Genomic DNA, 27,769 nt, shown 5'->3' on the forward strand with positions numbered 1-27,769 from the left:
CGGTATAGTTCAGTGTAGGTTCAGATGTCAACATTTGTGACACCATCTATATGGAAAAGGTCATAAAAAGTTGCAGAGTGAGTTGAATACTAAAGCAGAGCAGTGCTGATGTTACATACACACAGATACTGTCCTAAGGTTATGTTACCGTTGTGTGGAAATTGCTTGAGGGAGCTTTTATAAATCAGGATCATTGCAGGTGTCTTAGGAATACAAACAACACACAGATGCACACACACAAGCATTGTAAATCTAAATCTCTAAGCAGCTCCACGCACTATTACCTGAACATCCAGTTCAAGTCTTCACAAAAATAAAACACACGCTCACATTCACAGTTTTACAGTCGGTCCCTCTCCAATATAGAGCTGTAAGCAGTGGCCAGTTTTATGTCTTTTAATTAGTACACTGTCGCCATAGCAGCATCCAGCTGGCAAATAAACCTCCTGCTTACACACACATAAACAATGGCAGCGGTACGAAACAGGGAGGGAGAAAAAACACGAATAATGTGTGCTACTGCAGTAACACGTGCTCATTATGAATGACAGCAAACAGAATGAAGGGAAAACTTGTGACACTAAGTGTAGACTGTGGGTGTGTAAGTGAAAGTTTGCATGTCTAATACTCATAGTACACAGTGTAGGTGTGTTTGCATGCGCTGTACCTGAAATTAGGTGCAGATGCCCACTCCAGAGCGAGGCACGCCAAGTCCACAGCAGCATACACCAACAGGAAGAAAATGGTCACAATACTGGCGATGGTGTTGAGCTTCCCTGAAAACAGCACCAGCTACAAACAAGGAGTAAAACAAAAGATGGAAAGAGAGAAAAGGATTAACATCCACAGCAACAAATCATTCCAAAGTTAAGCAGTGCCTTTAAATACTCTTGTCATAGGGCCTCCCTAAGCTCTATTTACCCTCTATGGAAAGCATAATACATTTTTTCAAGGAGGATGAGATTCAAGTCCAGCTGTTTTCTAATACAAATCTTGTTTACTTGGACTTCTTAATCTTCTTGTTATGGAGCAACAACAACCGTTGTGAGCAACACTGCCAACTGCAGTTCTGAAACAAATTAGGATCAAGAGTGGAGATATGCGCAAACATTGTGTATTTACACTTAAACGACAAAGACAAATAATCTGGTATGAGTTGTGTGAGATAGTGAACTAAATCATGTAATTAACTGCTTGGTAGTGCATTGTAGTTGCATCTGGGTTATCAGCAAGACATAACAAAGCAATTTAAAAAATGACTGTACTTAATTAAAATGATAATCTATTAACAAAAACATTATCAAGGCCAAAGGGTCAACAGATTTCTCCACAACTAAATAATTTATTACCTTTTAGAAACCTCATGAAGATTTTTCTCTTCAAGATATGGCTATCTCTCGGCATGATACTGGGACATTAAGGGACATCTTATTAAAATTAAATCTACACTTTCCTGGAGACCCTTGAAAGACCACAGGTGGTCCCTTAGGCTCCACCTTGGGAGCCACTAATCGAAGCTAATGCTCAGCTTTAATTAAGATTGGTATCTAGGCGGCTGCTCAGCTACGCGGCAGCATGGCCCCACCACATTTAGTATTCTCAGTGGCTGATTTGGAGGAAGAGTGGTACATCTAATACACCTGACAGCACAGGAATGTATGTGAATCCCCCTCCCTCTCATACTGAGGAGTACTAGATGACTTTTAATAGAGGAGGAAAATGATGACCCCATTAGAAGTACTGCTGCCTGCCATGTTCCCTGACATCAAGATGTGTTAATACAGCTGAGTGAGGTACTACAGAGGTGAGTGCCAAAAGCATTCCATATTAAATCAAAGCACCAGCTTTTTCAAGAGCTTTCACACACTTCTTACAGTTTGTTTGCAGCAGGTGAAGTTTGTCAGTTAGATAATACAGGTCTTGATTGGTCAACAGGGGTGACAGAGCTTTGCAGTTAGAGTTCAAAGGTGGTGTAATAATTTTACCACTGAAATCACACATGTTATCTTAGTATTTTCTTTTAAATCCCTCCCTAAACCATCTCACTTTTACTTTTCATCTTTTACTCTCACTGTAAAGATTATGTCCTACTGGATGAAACTACTCTTTCCAAGTGCCATGAACTTTTATCAAAAACAATGTTTAGACTTTAGCATAATGTATGTTTCTATGCACTTAGACTTAAATGTGTAAGGCATTAATGCATTTTTTGCATTAATATACCATCATACATTGGTGTAAAAGGAAAATCCCTGAATCCTAAGTAATTATGTTTCTATATTTATTGGATTTGGTGTATGCTTCATTCTTGACATTTAAATCTTCCTGCATTAAACCAATCTCTGGCTTATAAATGCCACCTAAGTAATAACTTCAAGTAGTGTGATATATTTGACTTGCAGTTCAACAATATGAAAGTATGGGGGGGACAAACATGATATATAGTGACTAAAATCCATTACACACTCATCGATACATGTTCTTTGGCAGCACAGAAACAGCACTGCCTCCCACAGAACCACCCCTCAGTTGTTTTCATTAAGTGTATAAATTATGCTCATTAATAATAAAACCAATCACCTCTGTTATGAGTTATAGGGTGGGCTGGAAAATATCCACCAGATACCTCACAACAAAAGAAGAATTTTCTATTGCACATCTACCTTCAGGAGTGTGCTGATGAAACAAAATCGTGCATAGGCACTAGCCATCATTAGTCCTTCTGAAGGGAGAGAAACCTTTTCTGAGCCCATTTCATCATCACCATGATCAAGAGTTCTATCTTCGCCTGTGGTGAGCGGCAGAGATTGTTTGCTCAATGTTTGTTCCCAGTTACAATAGTTGCCTCCTTGATTTGAGCAGAAACTTTCAATTATTCTACATTTTTACCATTGGTCACTGAACAGCACACAGCTTCAGAGGGAGCATATTTTCTTAAGCTTGAGGGCGTTTCATTGGTGGAGGGTGGTAAGTATTCTAGCAACTCTGTGAACATGAGGCAGGAGTAAACTGAAGGAGAAAGAGAAGAGAGAAGGTAACAGTGAAGTGAGATTAACGATGTCACATTATTGACAGGTAGAAAGAAAATGAGATTATGAGACGAACCAGGGGAGCAATGAGGAAAGAAAGAGAAGAAGACAGAAAAAGATGAGAGGAAGAAGATCAGTGAAAGTAGAGGAAGCAGGTGAGGGAGCATCTCTGACCTCTGGCAGTCAAAGTCAGTGGGTGTCTCTCCAGCGCACCCCTGGGAGCCGGCTCCACCAGAACATTAATTAGCCATTAACTCAGACACAGACCAGCATGGACAACTGCTCTCACAGAGCAGTGTGTGAGCATGCACATGCACGTGCACGTGCACATGCCCATACTCCACTCCCCTGGGTATGTTTTTGTGTGGCCATTTGAAAGACAGGCAGTTTTTAGTGGAAAGCAGAGTGCACAAACTGCCACACATTTCATTGAAGTGAGTGGGCTCATTTATACACTTTTATTAAATAAAAAGAGAAGAGTGGAAGCACCCAAGTAGTGCTTTGAACTAAAAAGAAAATACTTTTCCAGAAATGTCTAAGGGTTACAGATAACAATTGGGCAGTGCTATCTTACATTAGTGTTGGAGTTCAGAAAAAGATACAGTACAGCTAATGAAGTCAAAACCACGTTTTGTAAAATAATATTTGTTTCATTGAGAAGTAATCCACTAAATTCAAACTAAGCTTTGTCCATAGTTTTCATGACCAATCAGAGAAGCTCCTTCAAAACTTTACAGTATCTTTCATGATTATAATCACAGTTTGCACATATAATTTAGCTAGATTTAGACCATTTATTGGTATACATTCAATAAAAGTTACTAAAGCAAGTTAAAATTTAAAAAAATAAAGCCTGTGACTGTTAAAAGAACATATTTGTAATTATAATGTAATAATTGTCTCAGATAACTGGTAGCTTCTACAAATCCCAATAATTTATCCAGGAATTTGAAGTCACCTGCAGAGTCTACATATGAATTATTGTATTTCCTCAGATAAAAATCAGTCAGCAGTGAGGCCAGTGTTCACTCAACATTCAACATTGTCATGCAGTTGCATTCAACACTTTCTTGTTGTAGATCATTCATCTGAAGACATATTGTCCAAATTCAGTCACTGCAGGTGTGTGTGTGTGTGTGTGTGTTTGAGTCTTACTGACTTCTACACAATATAAGCACTGTTATGCAATGAATGATTTTTATCCACTTAAATGCTAGAGGGTTTTTATTTTGTAGCGGTTGTGTTTGTAGAAAACCACAATGCAGTACCTTACCATGGTACTATCACAAATGTAAATGTATCAACCCAAGGTTTCATACTAAGTTTTAACCTACGAACATTCAAATAAAGGGCCTGGTACCTTCTACAGTGGAGAGAAATAAAGCCACTACTTGAGGAAATACTGTAGTTTGATCTCTTAAATTTCCATCCAACATACCACATGAGACTGTCATGGAGGGTAATACTGCAAGTAGCATAATTTAAGTAATAAACAGTGGTTAATTGATCAGTTGTGATACAATGCTAAAATTATTGATGTATAGTTGGAGCAAAGCTGTGTGGTTTTTCAGACCTGCAGTTTCAAGTCAGTTAAATCTAAGTCTATGTTCTTTTTTTCCCTTGGTGAGATGTTAACGCATTTGTGAGAAGCAAATTTGTGGCAAGAATTTTTACAAGAGGTGTTCTTGATCTGGTCTCAAAACAGGCTGAAGTGGTTCGTTTGTGGTGGGAACGTATTCACACATCTATTAAACCTACCAGGTGTACTCCACAAGCCTGATCTAAACAGCTCTGGGATACAGCAGAGCATGCAAATTGTAGCAACTTGCATAGTAGTAGTAACAGGTAGACAGATAATGTCTTTCACAGTAATATACACGAGACCAGGACACAGGGGCTTCTTTCTACATACATTTTCTTGCTACAATTCTGACCAATAAGCAGAGTAAATGTTCAAATACGGTTTGTAGTGATGAATCCTAGTTTGATATGAGTGGAAATCAAAGGCAAAAACATTTTACAAAATCATCAACTACACCAGAGCTGAGCCAATAACTGTAAGTGTCTTACAACTTACAGATCTAAGTTGAACTTAACTGTTCAACAGTAAATCATCACAATTTATTGGATTTTGTATTAAGAGTACAAAACTTTCACTGTTGTTCTGCATATTATTTATGCACTTCTCAACCTACCTCCTTTCTAATCTCTTCTCTCCTTTCTCCTGTATTCCTGTTGTTTTTTTGCAAATCCTTGAGGTAATTTTCACTGTCATTAAATCCCATCAAAGGGTATTTAGTTTGGTCTTTAAAAAGAAGTTGAAGTTGTGCTCAGTTGTTTTTCAAGTTTACAAGGATGTTTCTTTTCAGTAGCTACTATGTATGATTTCCAAAATTACCACATGCACTACAGTGATAGATAAAATTGGCAAGCCTTCCTGTGGTTATAACAGTTTTGTGGAAAAGTTTAGACGATTTAAAAAACTGTAATTTGCCTTATTTCTTGCTTTTGTAACATAGTAAATTTCAAGAAGCAGACCAACTTCAATGCAACAAATGTCTAATTTTCTCTTTATATTTCAGTCAGGCTAACGTCATAGATACAGTTTTGCCATTTTTCTTTATTTTCTTTAACTTTTCTGTATTTACTCTCCCCATGCTCTTCCTCGATTTAAAAGTCTGAAAGAAGGAAGTCTTGGCTCAAGCCTTCCTCCCTGTCCTTCCTTCTTTTCAATCCTGCAGTGTGTGAAGATTACAATCAGACTTTTGTCATCAGTAAATCATTCAAATGGCCAAGGAAGTGGCAAAGAGAAAGAAGATGAGGGAGTCAATGATCTTTGATGGCGGCGACAGAGGCACAGCTAACGATTTCCATCTAATTGCTCCTCCTCCACTCCTGGAGAGTGGAGAGAGATGAGTTGAGGAGAGGAGGACGATGGAGGGACACGGAGCTAGTGAAAGAGAGAGAGTGCTCAAATAACGACAAGTCATTCAGCCTTTAACACTCACCTCTGATAATGATGGGATAGTCAGGCCTATTTGCTCCTCCGTGACTTTCTACCTTCTCCTCCCCCCACACCAATATTTTCTCATCACTTTAAACTGTCTTCTTTTCACCACTTAGACAACAAGGCAACATGCAAATATGCCCTACATGCAAACCATTGTTGATTCAGCAACAGCTATTCTGTTTAGATGAAACTCTGTAGTGCTGATTGATAAACATTATTTTGTTGTGAACATCAGCAAAAATCACCGTATTTTAATGCATGACACATCCACTCTACTTCAGATTTGGTGGCATTTTGGTGAAGAGCAAGGAGAATGTGGCTGACAACACTTCTGCTACATGATTTTTTTTTGTGGCAACATATAACATCTTACTTAATGTTCTGTTTGGGTGACCTACACAAAAATTAATCTATAAATTAACTGTAAAACTCAATCAGTGTCCTCTGTCAAATTTCTGTATTTGTTTCCTCACCTGAACAAGGAACCAGGAGATGAGCACTGACACCCAAGGGTTACCACTGTGTGACGTCTTCTTCGCTGGAGACAACACCTTCCCTACAATGATGAGGACAGAGACATTCCCTCTCAGAACACATGCATGATAGCAATTATGACTTTGTTACAAAAAAGACTATACATAAGATAGGACACTGGAATTAGCGCCATAGACTTATTTCTCCGATTCTTTCTAAGTAAGATAGAGGTTGGCAAAAACAACAAATCCTCAGAGTTTTTAGTAGAAACAGACTGATTACTCAGTACAGATATTACTACTGATAACATCTGATACTGTTGGTATCAGCAGGGGTTGGTGCTGATAGTGACCTAAAGTTAATGTTCAGGTTCTAAAATGGCACTGACTTTGAAGGAATATAATGACTCCAGACATTAAAAAAATCACTCCAATCTAGATGTTTTATGGTCAGTTTAGTTGGTTGTGTTGTGCTTTCAGTTACCTTTATAAGGGTATTTATTAGTTTGATTTTGATGTTCAATTCACCAGTTTTCTGGTTTCTGATAAAGTGATAGAGTTCATTTGAGATATCCATAATGTGTTTTGAGTGTCATTTGGGGGGTGAGGGGTAAGAATGATATCAGCCAAATGATTTACTTTTATCTGCTCCAAACTATTGGTATTATATTGGAATTTAAAATTCACATCAGTTGACCTCTACATTACAGTGATATTGTAGCATAACAACCCTAAACATATCTGCTTTGACCTTAAAATGCTTAAGTAATTAAAGTAGGCAATGACTGGCCATCCTTGTTTTTAATTGACTTTATTTTCTATTAAATGCATGCAGGCATTGCTCCTAAAGTTTGGAAACACTGCAGTCCATCATTCTTGACACACTGTAGAGAAAATGAAACAGCGGGTGGACGTTCTTCTGCGTTCACTCGTCAAACTCAGACATCTGTTAGTTTGTCAATACTTGCACTAGTTTAACTTGAGCTCCTCTACTGACACCTCCCCCTCCTTGCTGCTATTCCTGATCAGTTTTGACACTTAACTTCGCACAAGCCTCTGTGAAATATTAATGGATTCACTTATCAAATAACAAGAAGTTTGCTGTCAGTGGACGTTCAGTTCCCTGAAAACATTCATGATGGTCAGAGGTTCAGAATCTGGCCTTGCTTAGGGCACAGACTCCTCACCTTATCAAATTAAATTCTAAATTCATATTTAGAGCATCACCTGTTAGAAGAAGTAGGAGGAAGTCATACATGCACAAGCAACAAGTCTTGAATCTTTATTTATAAGTCCCAAGCAACTCCAAACTTTCTGTGGTCAGCAGGTCAATTTGAGACCCAGCAAAAAATCAAGCAAAACAAGTCATCTCATATGAACTTTTGATAACCTATGCTTCAAGGAAAAGCTGAGCCATTGTTTACAAGCCAGCAACACAGAATGGTCCTCCGAAATTAAAATATAGACTTATAAGTTTTCCTATGTGAAAACAGAAGTCATTGTTTCTATGTTTCTTCACATCAAAGCTAGAGTTAACTGAGTAACAACTTAAAATATTTACACTGGTGGTTTAATTAATTATTTTACTGCAGTGCCATAATCCAGTATTTTTTTGAAGATCTTAAGCACTGTTCAGCAAAATGAAGTCATCATGAGGATAGGAGTGAATAGGAGTCTTCCATTTCATAATTACTACAGTAATTAATATGTTTCAGCTGAAACAAGTTGGTCAACCCTAACTGAAACAGTGGTGCAGTGGTTAAGTCATCTGCCAGCATTGGTCACTGAAGTCTCAAGTTCTAAAAATTGTAGCATAAGTAAAGTCATGAGACTCAAAACCTTCAGCTCACCTGTTTAAGAATTCATTAACACTTAACACATTATTTGTCCAATCCTGTAATGAGTTCAAAAAATTTTTAAATGTTTAATTTTATTAAAATGGCATTAGTTGATTCTTCATCGTGTGATTTAATGATAATTTGGTGAGTTTTATATGTATTTCCCCAGACTTTTAAGATCTATGTGCTGAACAGAACAATAAAATATATACAAATCATACTGATTTAAAAGATCCTAAGTTTAAGTTTTGTTTAGTATTGAGATGGATCTTCATGTGTGTGATTTCACATAATTAATATGCAATTTATATAATGAATGATCAACTATAAGACCCAGATATTTTGCTGAGGCGTTTCTCACACTGACTTCATTTCATTTTTAAAATGTTTAACTCTGTTGGGACACAGAAGTAGAATTTAGCATGTGATATGCTACATAGACAAAAACATCCTGCACTCATTTGTTTCCCATTTCACAAAACATGTAACTTATTTCTACCATATCTTTCCAAAAACCCAAAGCTCACAACAGCAGCAATGTATTCCATCTGTATTGATTCTTTCTTTTAATCTCCAGAAATGATAAGGCCATATTTAAACCAACATACAGAGTGACAAATAAAATCTTACTGCTCCCCTCCAGCAGCAACCTGTCTATCCCGATCAAATATATAGCAAAGACTAGGTTCCTAGTTGATGACTTTTGTAACACCAACAGGCTAATTGTGCTGTTTAACTCTCACTTATTTACTTATTTACTCTCAGTCAGGATTTATTCCAGTCTGAAGGCAAAGTAATGCACTTAATTCAGCTATTAATATTAAATGTCTCGAAGTAGTGAGGAAAATTAAAAGTTTCATCTTGAGCTATGTGAATGCATCAAAACTCCCTCTCTCCCGTTTGGAGAAAAAGTGGAGAAGTTTGAGTTTACAGATCAGATCGGATTTAGATTAGCGTCTGTAATTTTTTCTTTTACTGACGTTTAAACACAATTTATGTAATTAAGTACACGTCTTTTGAGGAGAGGAAGCAAGGAAAGTGAGTGGGTGGGAGAGTGAGCGGGAGCCACACTAAGCTGACACTTAATTTCATTTCATACCTTACGGTGGTGCATGGTTTAGTCTAAGAAAAGGCATTTAAATACAGCCTTTTGACTGATGACATTTATGCAGAAGCACGCTGAAGCTCGACACAATAAGGTTTGTACATGGGCAAGAAAAGATACAAGCAAAGACTGTTGTGTGAAAAGACATAACAAGAAGAGAAAGAGAGAGAGAGAGAAAGAGAGGGATGAATGACGAGAGAGAGAAAGAGAGGGATGAACGACGAGGGGGTGAAAGTTGGTGGAAGGGAATCAGAGTTTAAGACTGAATTTCACAGCTGATAAATGAACGGAATTAAATCAGTGAGACTTTAAAGTTAAATCAATGCGATGGTGAGGAGCCAGCTGAGCAACGGAGAGAGGCAGGACAGAGGTGAAGGAGGTAGAGATTAGTGAGTTAAAAGAGAAGAAAGACATGGAGAATGGGTGGGATTGGACAGCAAATGGTGTGTGTGTGTGTGTGTGTGTTAGAAAAATGGCACATTCATTACTCAGTTTACATAGGACAGTGGGAAGGTTAAGCAGTGAACAGCATGCATGCACGAATGACCCCCCCCCCCACACACACACACACACACACACACACACGTCCATGTACAGTGCAGTCATACTGACCATTTACCTCCCACTAGAACATTACACATTTATGGTTCCACAGTCTCTGCCTCTTAATGAAACAGATTAATCTAATTGAAATTAACCCTTTGGCTGTCGGTGAACAGAGAGTCATCTGCCTCTGCTCCAGCTGATCACTCCACAGAGGAAGTTACACTAATACAGCCATTTATCTCCCCTGACACACACGCTCACATGGCTATACACACAGACAGAAAAAGGCCAAATCAATTTGCAATAGACTTAACAAAGGAGCAGAGTATGGGATAAGGAAGTTGCTCACAGTCATTAATAATGACAGAGCAGCAGGCAGCATGGATTCTTACAGAGAGGCAGGCTGAGATTGAAATCATACGGATGTTGCCTTCTCTTGATATGGGCACGACTGCAGGAATAATTACAGTTAACATGATAACTTGAAGTGTTAAAACTTACAACATGAACAAAGATGAAGAACTCCAAGAGTCAGCAATTTCTTTTTTTATCAGTGAAGTGTAAATTAGGTTGTGAAATGGAGCTTTTAGGCCCTGCTGTTATCTACACTTAGTGGTGAGAATTCATTCGGAGGCGTCAGGGTCAAGACCATAATACTGAACGTCATATAATGTCCTTCTGATACTGTATGTGTGTTTAAGATGACTCTGTCACTTAAAATAATAAACCATTTACTCGTTCAGAAAGATACATTAAAAAGAATCTTTTGTATAATTGCCACATGTAAATCACACTTTTTCTCAGTCACTTTGTTACATTTTTCAAAATCTCCAAATTGCTTGTCCAACCCACACATCCTCTAGTCATGTGTACATCATACAAGCAATTGCATATCCACACAAATTAATATCTACAATTCTCTACTATTTTCTACCTTATCAAATGCTTTTGTCATGTTTATAACTGTGTTTGATATAGACTGGCTTTCTACTCAACATCAAGGCATTAGTTTAATGTCATTACGTGCAAAATGCTTGTCACAGTAGTCAGAATCTGTCTATGAGGTATAGAAATACTGCACTGTAACCACTCAGCATACACCGCTGCATGTACATTTCTGCCTGCGGGGTGTTTTTTATGTTTACATTTATAATTTTGCATTTGTTCTTTTGTGCTAATCAGTGCTTTTGAAACAGTTTTCTCATTCTTTTCTGTATTACATTGATACGGTCTGTCATTAAATTACAGTATAAACAATAAAAGCTTAAATGTGACAAATCTGTGGCAAATATCTATACAACATACACCACCCACATACAGTAATGAGTAACTCTGCACTGTTGAAATAGAAAAATTGTATCGAGAGACAGTTCAGCCTTGTACATTTTTAATCATTGTCACTAAAATAGCTAAATGTAGTTATCAGTATGTTGAGGACATGGTTGAGCATTTATACTTGTTGTAACCAATAGCTGTGTTTCCACTAAACGTCTAGCACCTTTGTTGAAAAAATGAGAAAATTTCATGAGGATTTCCAAAAAACTGTTTTGAAGCAAATAATCTAGGCTCTGTTGTGTTGCCAGAATGTGGTACTGTAGGCTACGGTACACATACTCAGAAACAGTTGTGTATTATGTTGTTTTAAAATGGTTCTAAAATGGCTGTGATGTGTCATTAGTCCACACTACATGTTAATTAGACGTGTTTTCACAGTTTATCTGAATATCCAGGCTGACACAGTAAAGAGCTGGTACTTCATCTGATGGGAATTAAAATCTTTACCACAATCTACTCAAAATTGACGTTTCCATTTCCTCTACGAGTATTCACATTTTTATGGAAAAAAGGTTAAAATCACCTTAAGCAAGAAACAAAATGCTAGTTCAAAATCCTTGTTTCCTTTTTTTTTTTTCTTCAATTCCATACACATTTTTAACATGCATTAAACATGCTTATGGACATAAACTGATGGAAGAACTGACATGTTAAGTATTACTTTTGAGAAATTAAAATTTGAAAAAACTTTGCTTTCTTTAACATTTCTCTAAAATATCAATTATGTACATGAAAAAAAACCTTTTAAAAATACAAAGACTATTTATTCAGTGCAACTGTTAAAGTTATGTCCAGGGTGTACCCCGCCTTCGCCCATAAGTAGCTGGGATAGGCTCCAGCAACCCCTGTGACCTGAGTGAGGACAAAGCGGGTTCAGAAAATTAATGAATGAATGAAACTGTTAAAGTTTCATCGTCTGGACTCATTTGCTGCAGTTGTTGAGTATGCAGTATTACATCGCTTTAGTAAAAGATTAAAATGAATATATTTTTTGAATAACCAGAACTGTCCAACTAGTGAGATTCTGTAAAAAGCCATAGGTCAAGTTCACTGTGAAATTACATTTTAGGGCCTCTTCTCATTCTCAATTGCATTTTTGCTTTTTAAGGTATTAAACTAAATATTTAATTGCTCATCCACTGGATTTTCTGGCAGATTAAGTAAAAGGAGAAAAGTCTGTTTTTATGTTGCATTCAACTCTACTCTCCCTGAGGGCGGGTAAAGTAAGTGAGTTTCATCGTGTATGAACCTGTTGTGCTGCCTACCAAATAAGTCGTCCCGGGCCAGGGCGTAGAGGATGCGAGAGGCTCCAATGAGGTTGCTCATGGCAGCAGAGAGGGTGGAGGAATAAACGCCAATGGTGACAAACGGCTTCCAAATGTTGATATCCCTCAGAAAACTGTTATCCCTCTGAAGGAGGACACTGTGGTAATTTGGAAAACAAACAAACAAACAAACAAGCAAGATTTAAGTTATTGGTTTAAGAATCAGCTATAATAATCAACTGCTGACCTTCACAAAAGATAAAGTAAAAGAAAAAAATCTGAATTTCATCCAAAATTCCACTGTCAGCAGAGAGACACAAACAACAGGACTAATGCCCATCCTTCCATTGGCTGATTTTTGTTATTTTATCATAACTTGTCAAAGTTCTCAGTTTCTTTGATGCACCATCTTCATCAAGTCCTTAAACTGTGACAGTAACAACTAAAAGACTCATCCCTGTGAAAAATGAGCAATTTTATGTGATGATTAAGTTTTTGCTATAGACTTGTCAGACAAATGGACTTAAATGGTAAATTGACTTGCATATGTGCAACACTCTTCTACCTTGATGATATTCAGAGTGTTTTACAATGTGACACATCCTCCCACTCACAAACACACATATATTCACACATCAGTGGCTTAGCCTCTGGAAGCAACATGGTTTTTTAGTGTCTGTCTAAGGATGCTTTGAAATGTGGACATTTCTGTGAAAGAAAATTCGAAATGGATTATTTTCTCTAACCCAGGGGTGTCAAACTCATTTTAGTTCATAGGCTACATACAACCCAGTTTAATCTCAACCACGTGGACCTGTAAAATAATGGCATAAAAACTTAGAAACAATAGCTCCAAATTTTTGTCTTTGTTTTAGTGCAAAAAAGTTTAAGTGCAGTTTTTTTACAATATTGTCTCAGCTTATTATTTGTACAGGCATACTACTACTTACAGATTGTAATGGATCTACAAAAGCTTAAAACATTTAGCAATTTTGTTAAAATTCCACTTCTTTTGCTTAAGAAATTTCATGCTGTTTAGATTATTCACATTTTTTGTCAAAGGACAGTTTGTACATCTAAACACATATTTTTTAAGCTAAAATAAAAAGAAAGAAAAACATGATGTCATTATTTATAGGCTGAATGTGGCCCCTGAATTAAAATAAGTTTGACACCCTTGACTTTTAGTATCTTCAGTGTAATTTTTGCACCCCACAAATTCATCCCAATGGGCTAAATTTGATCCTTTGATGGAACAGTTCTGGGCCATGTGCCACATGTTTGACACCCCTGTTCTAATATATATACTGCACAGACACACCCTGTTTTATTCTTTTCCCAATAATAATAATCCTTTACAAAGAACTTCCCTGAATTTGGTTTAAGATAAGAGCGTCAATTCTTCTCCGATGAGAAGCAACTGTGTGCAACACTAGTTATTATGATTTTAGAAATGTCAAGACCAGCTCAGAGTAAAAGACAAAAGCCAACACAAACTTCACACAGACAAGCAAACATATGTAAATGTTACATTTTGTATCTTTACCAAGTTAAAAGAGTATCACAGTCCAACTCTTTCAAGTTGTTCCGCACCTTATTTTGAAAAAAATACCCTATGGAGAGGTAAATAATTTTTTGATCACCTTTGAATCTTATCATTATTTTAACATATGATTATTATTTAGTTCAAAAGATCATTTTATGAGCTAAGAAAGTTGCAGTTTGTTGTAAAACTGATGAAGTATCAGACTCTGAAAATATGTAAACCTCATGCCACTGTAATGTTCTCTCTCAATGATCTGTTCATGATCTGAGTCACTGAAGAGATCTCTGCAGCTTCAACGTGACGAGATATATGGTGGTTCATGAATGAAAACTTTACACTTATTTATTTATTTATTTTTATTGCGGGAGCTTAATAATTTAATTTTTTCAAATAAACTCTGCTTTGATTTATTGACTGTACAATTCTACACATGAAATTTAATGAATGCTGTGTATTTATTGCGTGATCAAGGCCAATAAATTTGTTGAAAAGAAAACAATACAAAATTGAAAATCACAGCACTCAATATCTGGTATGACCACCATTTGCCTGGATATAGATATTATCAGTCTCAAGAATATGAGGAAAATCACATTATCCATTTTTCAGCCAATCACATGGTAGCATAACAAGGAGGGCAAAAATGGTCACAGTTCAGTGGTCATCAACATGTCTTGAGCTGTTACAATTAACTCAGCCAGAAATCATTTCTCAAGGAAGTATCTATAGAAAAAAAAATGAATAAAAAAAGTGTAAAGTTTTCATTGATGCCAAGTATACTTTTCACCTCCCTGTTGAAGGATGAGGTGAAATTTGCTGAGTTAATGGTTATTCTTTTGTTGGTGACATGTATACTATATTTTTTTCCCATATAATTTCCCATGGGGCCCTGTAGAAGAGACGGGACTTCACCTGCCTATGACCAGGTGTTACAACAAAACTATAGGTCGACACTCAAAGCTCACCAGCACGAACACAACCAGGACTGCTTCAGCACAACAGAGTTTATCATTTTATTACATTTCTATCAGGTTAAGTCATCCAACTGGTGGGTGTCATTTCAAATTTATTTATTTTTTGGCACTAAAAACGTGGCTGTTGTCCAGTGGAAAAGGAACAAGACTGAAGAGGAACTGATAACTACCATACCAGGGTGCCTAATGATAGGATCCTTGAATGAGAGGCTCACTCATGTAGGAGTGTGTATATGTATGTGCGTGTGTGCACGCTTAGGAGATGCAGCACTAGACATGGGAAAAGAGAGATCAGAGAGTACAAAAACCACAGCAGGGTGTGCATGATTACGGCCTGCCCCCCACCTCTATTCAATACAACCCAGCTAGAGAGAAGGGGAATTAGGGTACAAAGTATTTCTCTCTCTCCTAATCTATCTCAATCTCTCTTTGTGTTTCAGTGTACACACACATACACACACACACACACACACACACATCCAATCTGTCCCTCTATTTCCCTCCCTCATCGCCTCCATCTCGCTCATCATGATGTTTTTAAAACCCATTCGATGGCTTTTTTCCTACCTTTTCTGTCTCAGTCCTCTCTCATTTTATCTCCACTTGTTCTTCTGTCCATTCAATCGCTCTCTCTCTCTTTCGCTCTCATTTTCGTTCTCTTGTAATTAAGACTCGCATCACGTTTTCTTTCAGGTCCAGTGATTTTAATACTTATTATCATGGCCCTATTAAGTATTGTTCACTCCATCCAAAGATCTGAGAGCACTATTATTTCACAAGGAGCCCGAGAGGCAGGCAGCGTGCACGGTAAAGTGCACATGCATACACACACAATGACTTATTGCATTACCACAAATCAACTAAACAAAGGTTCTGCAGAGAAGTTAACATCACCCCCGAAATTAGGAAATGCCAACTACTTTGTTTATTTGGTCCGTGTGTATGTATGTGAGTGTGAGTGTGCATGTGTGTGTGCGTTTGTGTGTGAGTGATACAGCACCGGCACTGCGGTGAAAAGTTTATGAACCATTGCTTTAATCAGAGTCTCTGACATATTCATAACACTAAAAAAACGCTCAATGGCCTGATATGAAAGTACACGCTTGAAGGGGTGTGTTAGCCACACAAAAAGGAAAGTCATGCAAAAAAGTGCAACACATGATGAGGAATTAAAGGTGTGTGTTTGTGCCGGTGTGAGACTGAGAGTGAGAGGAAGAAAGAGAGAGGTGAGTGATGATGTGGGTCGAAACTTATAGGCTGGGTATTAATTTCTCTGACGTGCAGCAGGAGCAAAATAAATCTTGAAAAGCTTGACATTTCCAAACGGGCTCTCAAAAACAAAGCTGGGTGACAGTTATGAAAAATGTTATATGTGTGTGTATCCATGGGTTGGACCATTATAGAATGAGCAACAATATTTAACTATTTCATAAGTTGTGTGTTTCCTGTGAAAGTGTGTGCTCATTACAGGGGGTACACCCATAATTCAGGACTCTGTGTGTGTGTTTGTATGTGTGCGTGCGTGCATGTGTGTGTGTATGTGTGTGTGGCCTGGATAGTAATTATCGATCAGATCATCCAGCTGAAATGAGCCCTGCCATCCAAATAAAGAGAAGAACAAAAGCATGAGGGAGTGAGTGACAGATTAAAGGAGCTCGTTTAGAGAAGAGGAGAAAACAAAGCTAAACGACTAAAAGGAGCCCTCAGAGATTGTTTGGTCGATTGTTCTCACTCCTCCCGGTCCGCTCTATTTGTTTACCATTTTTATTCATGACCTCATTTGTGTATTCATGCGTATTCATCTTTTAATCCTTCCTTTCATTTGCTTGTTCTTGTGATAGTTCACCAGCGCTTTGGTCGAACATTATGGATTAATTATCTATTTTTCAAATAGGATGAAAAATGAAGTGCTGACAAGGAACGTTTGTTTACGTTGATTGTACTACCAGTGTCATAAGTGCTGATTCTGCTGTTGCTCTGGACATCTTGGCTCTCAGAGGGCGAGGTCACTCCTCATCAGTACCAACATAACGATTCAGGATCATCAAGTTTAATGATCCTGAAAAAAAAGGCTTCAGAAACTCCAATAAACACTCAAGTGGCATCACCGAGAGTTAGTGAGATGGCTTTAGCTTATGGCTAAAGCCACTGTTATGCTCATTGCACCATTATGAGACCATTTGTGCGTCTGCAATATGGACATGATGGTCCTGCAAGTCAATACTCCCACTCCCTGCGGAATGCAAAGGTTACTTCCTTATTTGAATTACTCCACCAGCTTCTCAGTCAAACCTTTATGCCCATGCAGTGGGAGTTATTGTGCGGTTGATTTCCAAAGGAAGATAAAATACATGATACTGATGTCAAAACTTTAAATAGTTTTTGTGATCAAAAAGTATATTTAGTGCTTTATGCTTCAATTCAGTTTATTTTATTAAGACAGCAGGAAAATCTGATTTGTTTCTCAAACTACACCGTTAAGACAGAACTGTCAGCACCATTATTTGCAAGTTATCAAGTCAGACTTCCTTATCTAGATATCATTCCCTTTATCAGTAACAGGCACCTAACTACCCTGGTTATGTGCCTCTCTAAAGGCGAAGACACATCAAATTGACTGTCGATTGTCACCAGAAAAGGTAGGCCGACTGATCAGTTGGCTCCTGTCTCCATGACATGGTCAAAAAAGTGTGAAGAACACACTAAATCAACTACCAACTTGAGCGCACATGCTGCACTTTTGTGAGACGTAGTGTCTCCATAACAGCAGGTGGAGCTAATCTGTATTGTGGCCCAAAACAACGAACAACCTGAAATGACGGAACATCTCTCTAGACCAAAACACAGAGCTTACTGTCATCAGTAATGGTCGTCAGCAGAGAGTGTTGAGTAGTCAAGAAGGATTATTGTACTCGTTGAATGGATAGCTAGTAATAAGAAGATACTGGCGTTGTCAGCTCTCAAGCTTCTTGTGGAAGAAGAAAGATTCCGGTCGTCTCATTCACTGATTTACTAGTCAAGGGCTATCCCTCCACCAATCAGATTGGTCAGACTGAGTGACTAGGTAATGGCCAATTACACATGTTGAATAAGGTGAAAAGAATTGCGATGGCATTAACAACGACCGATCACACAGAACACACCAAACAGACTCATGTCACTGATCTCGCCAGAATGCCAGACAACATCTGACCGCCAAAAATCAGGTCAGTGTGTCTTTGCCCTAAAGTGAATCCATGAACCAGAGGTCGATTGTCCCATCCTCCAAAGTACTAACAGACAGTTTCAGTGTCTATCCACAGCCTGCAGTTCTCAAAAGCGTAACAGACATTGTAATAAGAATAATCTATCTCTACTGGATCAACCTGGATATGTCCAAAAAAAAATATTTTAACTGGCAGTTTCCAAGACTTTTTAACATTTTCTATAGCTCAAGTACTAACACTACAAAATTATGCTCAAACTAACAAACCAAAACTATGAACTAAATCTTTTCAAACACTGCACACAATGCCGCACCATGTATTGAGACAATTTTTTCCTCACAAATTTTATTCAGGATAGTTTTTTAAAATCATATTTGCCTCTTAACTGTCTTAACTCCTTGGGTCATTTATCCATGGCTTGACTAGCAATTTTATCTTGACTTATTATCGTTTATTTAACCTGTAGATTCCAAGTGTAAGATAACTATTTCTCACTTAATTGCATACTAACCTCATACTTAGATCAGTAGTATTTGTACGTTCACATAAGTCAATATAACATTTATTTGTCAACATCATTTTTCCTCTTCAAGGACCATTACATTTACAAGAATCTACAGCGGTACTTCTTGGGGTATATATAATAATACAATGGTTGGGAATAACCAACTTATTCAACTGGCTAAAATGATGGTCAATGAAAAACAGAGATTGCAATGGATGTATAATTTCATCTAATCTTTCAAATGCTACATAAGACATTTTACTTATAACTATAAATATGAAAACTACCACACCTAAAGAGAAATCAAATTAATTAAATAAATCAGATAAATAGAACAGCGAACAAATATAACCACTGAGTTCACAATCTGAAATCTTGCTCAGGTTAGTCGAGGACACAGCATAGTAGTATACAAACAAATGGATAGCAAGTGATCAAAACAATCCATTATGGAAACTTTCCTAGAGATCAACGAAGTGATTGCACATACTGGCAGATCTATGGCCCAATCTTTCACCGCACGAGTAGGAAAAAAAACAAAAAGCAGGATTCTGTCTGCAAGCAAATCCACTGCCAAAACCCTCCGGGTCCACTTCGAAATGTCTAAACATTAAAAGCCTAAACATGTGGAGCTCAATTCACAGAAGAGTGGTGTACCATTACAGACTACGTACCTGGCCCAGTATGTTTTCAATGAGCTTAGAGATGAACAAATTGACTCCATAGCAACAAATGTACCACAAAAGATCCAACAACACCATTTACTGCTGGGATTTAGTGCTGGTCTTTAGCCTCACTTCACCTTGACCTTGTAGGTACTTTCAGAGAGTAGCCACGGTACACGGGGGGTGAGAAAGAGATACAGGCACATAAAGAAGCAGCTGAGAAAACAGGCGAGCAGAGCAAGTAAAAAGGAAAGAGAGAGGCTGTAAGAGCCAGAGAGAGAGGGAGGTAGGGAGAGTTGGAGTTAAGTGCTCTCAGGGGAGTAGACAGTGGTTAAGGATTATTAAATGGGATCAATAACTAACAAGGCGTCTGCGCACGCACACACACATACACACACACCAACCAACACAAACACACACACTCTTTTTGTTCCCTCCCCTATTTTCCCTCCCATGGTGTCTGCCCTCTTCTTCATCTTAAAAAGATTGAGGCCATCCATGTAGTGAACTGATGAGAATAGAAAGGGAGGGCCAGGTGATGGATGTTTACTATATGAACAATTATGAGAAATGAGAAAAGTTTGTGTGGACACAAGTAAAACAATTAAGGGCATCATCATGAAGGCAAACATCATGAGGCAGCAAATTTGCTCCTTAAATCTGGACATCCTTCATCTGTCTGCACAATGTGTCTACTGTTGCTGAAACGTCCCATAACACGATACAAGATTTTGTTCCTGACTGTGATGTGATTAAGAAATAAATCTTCTACATGGTCCATTTTGTTTTGTTGTCGCAAAAATTTTAAATGTAAAGTTTTCAAATGCTCCACAAGAATAAACCTTAATATCTTTGGATTGTTTGTTGAATAATAAAACATCTTGGGCTGATGATACTTGTTTGGAATCTGATCTACAAAGTTGAAGTAGAATAAAAATCTAGTTCACAGATAACCAATGGGAAATACATGAACTGCCTAATATAAGGAACACCAAGCAGCTGCCAGCCCATTCACAAAACCTAAACCTCCTTTTCTCCTGTAGTTGTTGGTCGCTTCTCAACCCTCTGTGCCTCTCATTCCAAACCCTGCAGCATCCTATTCAGTCAGGACATGTTGTTGAAGACTTGGCCTATCCTGGTGCCATTGTTGCCCCCCCCTCCCCCAACTCCTTAAAAAAAAAAACAAAACAAAAAAAAAACCAAACAAACAGGGACAGCGGTGAGAAGAAGAGGAGAGAGGGTGCGAAAGTGACTGGAATCTCTGCAGTGGAGAGATAGGGGGTGAATAACAAAAGGAGGGAGCATGGCTGTGTGGATGGATGGATGAATGATAGACAGAGAAGAAGAGGGAGAAGGGGAAGCCAAGAACACTGCTCTGGGATGATAGTATAAAAGTGAAGGAGGGAGAAGAGGAGTAAGGAGCGAGGAGTAAGAGGATGCTGGACTCAATGCCTTAGGATGGCTACTGTGTGGACAAGAAGGAAATCAATAAAAGTGTGCAATAACAAACAAACTTTATTTCATAAACCTGTGTCTGGTTTGTGGCTAGATTTTAAAGGTTCAGAGTGAAATATCTGGGGACATCAAGCAGGAAACTTGCAACGTTCTGCTGCAACTTCCAATGTTCTGTAGCCACTGAGAACACTAAAAAGTCCCCTGTAAACGCCAGTTTGTTTTGTCTATTTTAGGCTGTTTAGTTAAAGCTGGACCCAGATTAACAAGAGAAAAAAACATCAGGATCTGAAAAAAAACACACCTTCTTCCTATAACTCTTTACTATTTAACCAAATCAAAAACTAAATATCATGACAGATAAAAAAGACATTGTTGTGCCATAATAGGAAGGAGAGGCCACTTTTCACAGTTCCATATCGAGACACTGGCTACTACAGTTAGTCTACCTGTCTTGTCTAGTCTTCAGGTAATTACAGTTGTCAATCATGTACTTAAGCCCCTCTACTTGTCTGAAAACACCTGAGATCTGACAAAATCAGAGCATCTCATGGTACATTTTGTACAGCCTGAAAACACAGGCAGAGAGTAGATGCAGAAGTCTCATCTGCACATATATATATATTAAAAAAAACCTTACTTAAAGGTACAGTTCTTATTTTCAGGTGATCATACATTAATGACAATATATTTTAACATTTGTGCTATTAAATCCCCCTAAACCTCCTGGACCATTAAGAACTAGTTTGAACACACATATTTACCTTCTTGCTGAGAGTTAGATACTCGGATCAATGTCTATATACGAAATTTTAAGCTATAGTCAACAGGCTATCTATAATCTGCTTCTAAAATACTACAACAGAGAAATGGAAATAAATTGTGTGAGGGTGGAGACAAACATGGGTGCAAGGTGTTATTTTGGAGGATTCAAAAGTGTGAAGTGACGTGATGAAAGATGCATCTATTCTGGAAAAGTGAAAGGAATTAGACATTGTAGTGTGTAGTGTGATTGGATGGGGTGGAGGTGGGAGGGGGCAGAAAAAGAAACATGAGAGACAGAGGCACTTCAGGGGGTGTGTGGATTCCAAACACATTCACCAGGCTGCATGTCAGAGATAGCGCAACAAAAGAAGGCTCAGATTCAAATTAATATAACCATCAAGTCAGTTGTGAAAACAAAAGCTTCTATAGTGCGGGGTGGATTAGCCTACGGGTCAGTGACGTACAATGCTGTGGAGAAGGACCCCTGCAGTACAAGAAACAGTTAATATTCAGGCCTGACACCAGATCTAAAATAATTTTAAAAACGTAAAGGAAGAGAATGAGTTGTCATACTCCCTCTGTTGCTTTAAGTGTGGATTATTTCCTAATCCACACACACATACACACACACAAGCAACAAAACGAGGTTGATAAAGTAGCGACAGGGCAATCTGTCATGGCTGGCTAGCTGGTCGCATGAGGTTAATAGATTCTTCCTATCTCACATCCCGTCAGCCTTCATCGCCATCATCACCGGCCTCTCTTACCATACTGGCGTATCGTCAGTGATAATCTCAAAACGGACAAAATATGTGCACCGCTCTATTAACAGTGACCTGGAAACCAGTTGTATGGCTGTTACATCCAAATGAGTTTTGTTTTCTTTGCAGTGCTAATCGGCATGAAGCTGAAAATGTGCTCATACAGCTGTAAATGCACACACTACAGCACTCAGTCACTACATGTACAAAGTCACAGCTACTGGAGCCGAGGGATGATAATTCAATGCTCCTCCTGGAATGACCAGTGAAAACGTCACACACAGGAAATGATACAAGAGTTATGTCAGGTGGATCATGTTCAAGTGTGTGAAAGGAGAGAAGATGCTGGTGAATTCAGCCCTGGCTTAAATTATTTCATCCATCGTTATAATGAGCACACCCTGACAAGTCCCTTCTCACACCTGAGCGAGGGCGCTGACGCTGTGAGATCAGCTCACACGCCGACACAGGTAGGTGGTTATGAAGCACTACCCTGGCTGTGTGCTGCAGTCATTTTCATTCCCTCCCACCTCCCTGACATTCACTTTTACATATAATCTTAACTACTTTGGCTTTTAAAAGCTATGATGCAGAACTACTATTAGCAGAGGGTAGCAATTTAGAGGAGTCTTATGTAAAGGTTAGTTTGTCACTCTAAATCTTTCCTCCAGGGAAAGCATGAGTGGGCACAAAGAGAACGTGGATGTCACCTTGTGGACAACCTGTGCAACTACAACAAACACTGAATTTTGCTTTTCTTCTATCTTTTACTGTAAAACTATGACAATTAGAAACTTGCTCTAAAGATAGATTCACACATGGGAAGACAGTGTGTGTAGTCTGGAATGTAACTTTGAGACAAATTCACTGAACTTCCCCCTGCAGCCTGCCAGTTTAAGACACAGTGGTGTATGTTCACATGCCTGGTGGAGAAATAAGATTAAAAAATGAATGAAATCATATCAGCCCCAGATGGTGCAGTATTTACAATTCAAGACTTGTTTGTATAAGATATATGTAGATTAGTAACATGGTTTTCTTTGATTTCTCTTCATACTATTCATAGTTTTTCAAGAAAATCAGCCCGTTGTAAAACACCTTTTTTGTTTGTTTTACCAACTGCTTCTATTGAATTGCTGTGAGATGTCGCTGTGATAATGGATGACTTGTTTCCCTATTTCTAGGGCCATCTGCTCTTGGAAAACAGATGCAAGTTAAATTCTTGTGCTCTGAGAAATATGGGTCTTTTTTAATTTTCTTACAGGAAATCAATAAAGTTTTATGATGCACTTTAGGTATTGTTGGTAATATTTTTTCTAGGAAAGAGCCACCTTAATGTAACAAACAGTGGTGAATGCAAATGTTGTTTTTTTCTACAATCTCAAGATAGAATACAATGCAGCAACCTGCTTACAGAATAATATGTCAAATGTCCTTTTCCCTTATTTGCAAAATGAAAGTTGGCTATTAAAATGAATTGTTCTTCACTCAGCCTGTCACTGTCACCATTGGTCCACTTATCATCTATTGATGGTGGCTGCAGGCCAGCCACTGGGCGCATCTTGTGAGTTAGATGTTAGAATATTAAATATTGTCTTGTGACATATTTTCAAAGCACAAACAGACTATTGTGTTGATCTACGGAAGTGAAAGCAGAGAATTCTAGACACCACATTCAAATTATCATATGGTGAGAACCACTCATAAAAAACCTCAGAAAACCTTCCTCTGACTGACAATGACTATATAAAACTGGCCTTATCTGTCTGATTAGGTTAAACGTGATTAATATTTCTTTCCTATAAACCAGCAGTGTAACAACTCAGGGACTGATTTACTAATGTCTTGCACCAGCACAAACTTTTTGCGTTTAAAGAAACAAAAATCTGTGGAAATTTACTAAAAACCTGCAAGTTAGTGTGAATGTCTTCTTTTTTTTTTAACCTGGCCTAATTGCATATGCATTGGTAGGAGTTTCCCTTTTAGAGCACAAAATGTGGGGAGAACAGTGTTTAAATAATTCACGCATCATGGAGATTCGCAATAGGCTATTTTGTCATTATTTAAGGCTGAAAAAAGCATGACTTCACCCATTTTGTGCCTGGCTGTGATAGTTGCACATGGAGGAGATACTGCTGAGAGCAGAGAACCGGTGGTAGAAGAGAGATTTTCCTTGATTTGTGTTGATTTCTATGGAATGCCACAGGAAGATATTATCAAAGTAGATCAACCATAAAACAGACCATATTTACCTGCACTGTTCATGGTCCTGACATCACGATCAGAAAATGCACAGACATAATGTTATCAAATGATCTGAACACTCAATAGCAAGTCATGCAGACGTTTAACAACTTAGCAGCTTGGTTTCATATTAGGGCATTAACTGAAAAGTCGGTTTGTCGATGCGAGCTGTCATTCAGCGCATGTTGATACTCTCATCTTTATACATGAAAACATGGAGCACAGTGCGCAGTGAGCGGTAGTGATGCACGGATCAGCGGACAGCCGGGTTGGTGCAGGTCCAAAAAATGTCACTTTATTTGCGGGGCAGGTCAAAAAATTCCACAAAGCGGGTTAAAAAAACACAACAAAAAAACGCCCGCACATCACTAGTGCAAGGCCAAGACTGAAGGAAGAAGACGACTCAGAGTAGGATTACTAAACTGACTGTGATCTAGAAAAACTAATGTTCTGTGAACCACGCAAGCACCACCAATATTGAATAATAATTTGGACAGCCAGTGTGTTTGGATTATTCTGTTCATTTATTTCATGAAGACAATGCGCTCTTTTCTCTAACATGCTGCGCGTCTTTTCTGTCGCTGTCTTAACCTTTTCCCACTTTATGTTGTTCACTTAAATTTAAAAGAAAATTCAAGGTGTTCACCTATGTTTTGTTTTGGTTAAATATCTGAGAAGGACTGCTGATGCTTTCAAACTCTGCTCTTTACTGTACATTGGTAATGTTCCAGTGAACGTTACATGTTGCTCATTGTTGAACAGCTGTGTGTCTGTGTTGTTCCTCCGCTGTCAATGTGATGACATCATCATATGACAAGTCGACTCAACTTCGACTTCATTGACAAATAAGTTGATCTGAAAAAATCTGGAGTCACTAATGCCCTATTTCATGTAATGTCAGGCTTCATCTCATCTTTAACACCGATAAATGACATTCAAATTTCAAGTATATTTTACACTTCTGTGGTCCATACAAACAGTGTGCCAACCTTTCCTGGATTTACTGAGATTATAAAGAGTAATTCCTTATAATCCACAAAGATGAAATAGCCCACTGTTTAAGTTTCATCACAAATAGAAGTTCTATGGATTGTGGAAGTCAGAAATCAGTACTATGGTCTTCTAAAAATGTGACTTCTCCTTCCTTCACATCTTCACACATCTTCTATGTTGAGCTCTGTGCCCACATTATTGTTCAGATCTCCCTTTGTTTGCTTGGATATGGAGATTTTGGGATTGTAGGGTACTGAAAGTGAAATCCACTTATACCACTGAAAACTCCTCCCTCTCCTGCCTCTCCATGGTCTACATTGTTGTTTCCTGAAATAACTACTCTTGGTACATTGTTCTGGCCATTATTGTTCATAAAACTGTGCACTGTTGTGGTCACTCACAAAACTAGCCACTCTAAACAGTGCTTCTCCTGGAGTGTGGTTAGATGATCATTTGCTTAATAAAACTGGCCCTGAGAGTCAACGTTATCTTCATGAACAGAAAGAGAAGTTCAGAAGAGTTGTTATACATTTCCTCTGGCTAGATAATACTCTTTATCAGTTTCTGGTCAAAACAATAAACCAATACAAGAAGAGGTAACATAAGATAAGACATGGACTGACTTTCAAGCACTGAAACCAATAAAATGTCATCTGCCCATTGGTCTTCTGTATTTCCTGATTGAAACTGAGGAGCTTTTTTACCGTCAACCCTGCCTCCCAGTTCCTTTTGCCATTATGAAACATTACAAGAATCTTTTATAGCTGTTTAGAATTCTTCTACAGTAAGTCATGAACTTGTATGACCACATTGTGTCAGGAACGTTGCATACAGAGATGCATAATCTATCACACTCACATATGTCGTGATGTCACATCACTGCTGATAGAACCAACCAGCAGTGATCTTGTGCAATCCTTTTTAATTTGTAACACTACGAGCTTAAGCATAAAGCTCAGTGACAGAAAGCACACACAAGCTCTATTCAATGCATCTAGACAGTGTCCAGATCCTGTTCACACTTGGCATTAGAATGCATGTCGAATGTGACCGTTTCTGATGTGACCTCACTTCACTGCTTCAATTAGATTCGTTCTGAATTGAAAATTAAACATACTATCAGACTCAAACTCACAGTTAAAACCTGGAAACAGCAGTGTGGACGATCTGACTCCTCACCCCATCAACCCACCCTGGGTGTCTCAACATCTTCAAACTAATCATAGCTAGACATACATTTATGTCCTTTTACACTAACTCACTGGGTTGGATTGAAACTGAATAAATCCCATGGATAATTTGCTAGACTATTGATGAAAACATTTGTTGCTAAAATAAGATTCAAGAAGTTCCCTTCAAACGACTAACATAAACAGTTAAACTAAACTAAAATGAAATAAATGACACAAACTGTGCAGTTAAAACAATTTAAACTAAACTAACACACAATAAAGGAAATAAACTGTACACTAAGCAAGGAAAAATAAATAGGTAAAATTAAAATGAAGCGAGTACTCTGTACAAAGAGTAAGTGTATCAAGGTACCCAAATAAATAAAGATTGACGTGACAGTTGAAGTTAGAATTAATGAATGCAAAGTTTTTCACCTAAACAAAGAATTTTACCTTTTCAAAAACACATTTTCTCAAGCTTTCACTTTCTTGGAACCACATTACTGTGTGTAGTACAATATTATAATATACTTCTAGGAATCATATGTATCATCTACAGATTATTTCATCCTGCAAAAAAAAAAAACTGACTGCCAAAGGCTTTGTTCAAATATACAATCACTCTTCATGCAGTTATTTTTTTGAAGACACTGCATTTAAAATGCATGTAATTCCTAAATGGGTAATGCAGTATTTTTGTAAAACCCCTTGAATTAAAGCTGAAAGCCCAAACTTCAGACACATCTTGATTGTTTCATTTCATACCCACTGTGGTGGTGTACAGAGGAACAATTACAAAATTTGTCACTGTACAAATACTAATGAAGCTGAAAAAAAATCACATCTTGACTGTCTGTTCTGTCTTTTAATTTTCAAACATTATTT

General features: G+C 38.0%; 1 protein-coding gene across 1 annotated transcript in view; it reads right to left on the reverse strand.

Moving 5' to 3' along the window:
* The window catches only part of LOC115431964 (solute carrier family 12 member 9), a 73,365-nt gene that overhangs the window by 29,589 nt on the left and 16,007 nt on the right, over window positions 1–27,769 (reverse strand). Inside the window, exons 7-9 of the mRNA XM_030152701.1 lie at window positions 12,602–12,759; window positions 6,513–6,595; window positions 668–792 (exon numbers count right to left, since the gene is read on the reverse strand). Coding sequence (XP_030008561.1) covers window positions 668–792; window positions 6,513–6,595; window positions 12,602–12,759 — 366 coding nt within the window. The remainder of the gene's footprint in view (window positions 1–667; window positions 793–6,512; window positions 6,596–12,601; window positions 12,760–27,769) is intronic.

The sequence above is a fragment of the Sphaeramia orbicularis genome, chromosome 13 (assembly GCF_902148855.1).
Source record: "Sphaeramia orbicularis chromosome 13, fSphaOr1.1, whole genome shotgun sequence".
NCBI lineage: Eukaryota > Metazoa > Chordata > Actinopteri > Kurtiformes > Apogonidae > Sphaeramia > Sphaeramia orbicularis.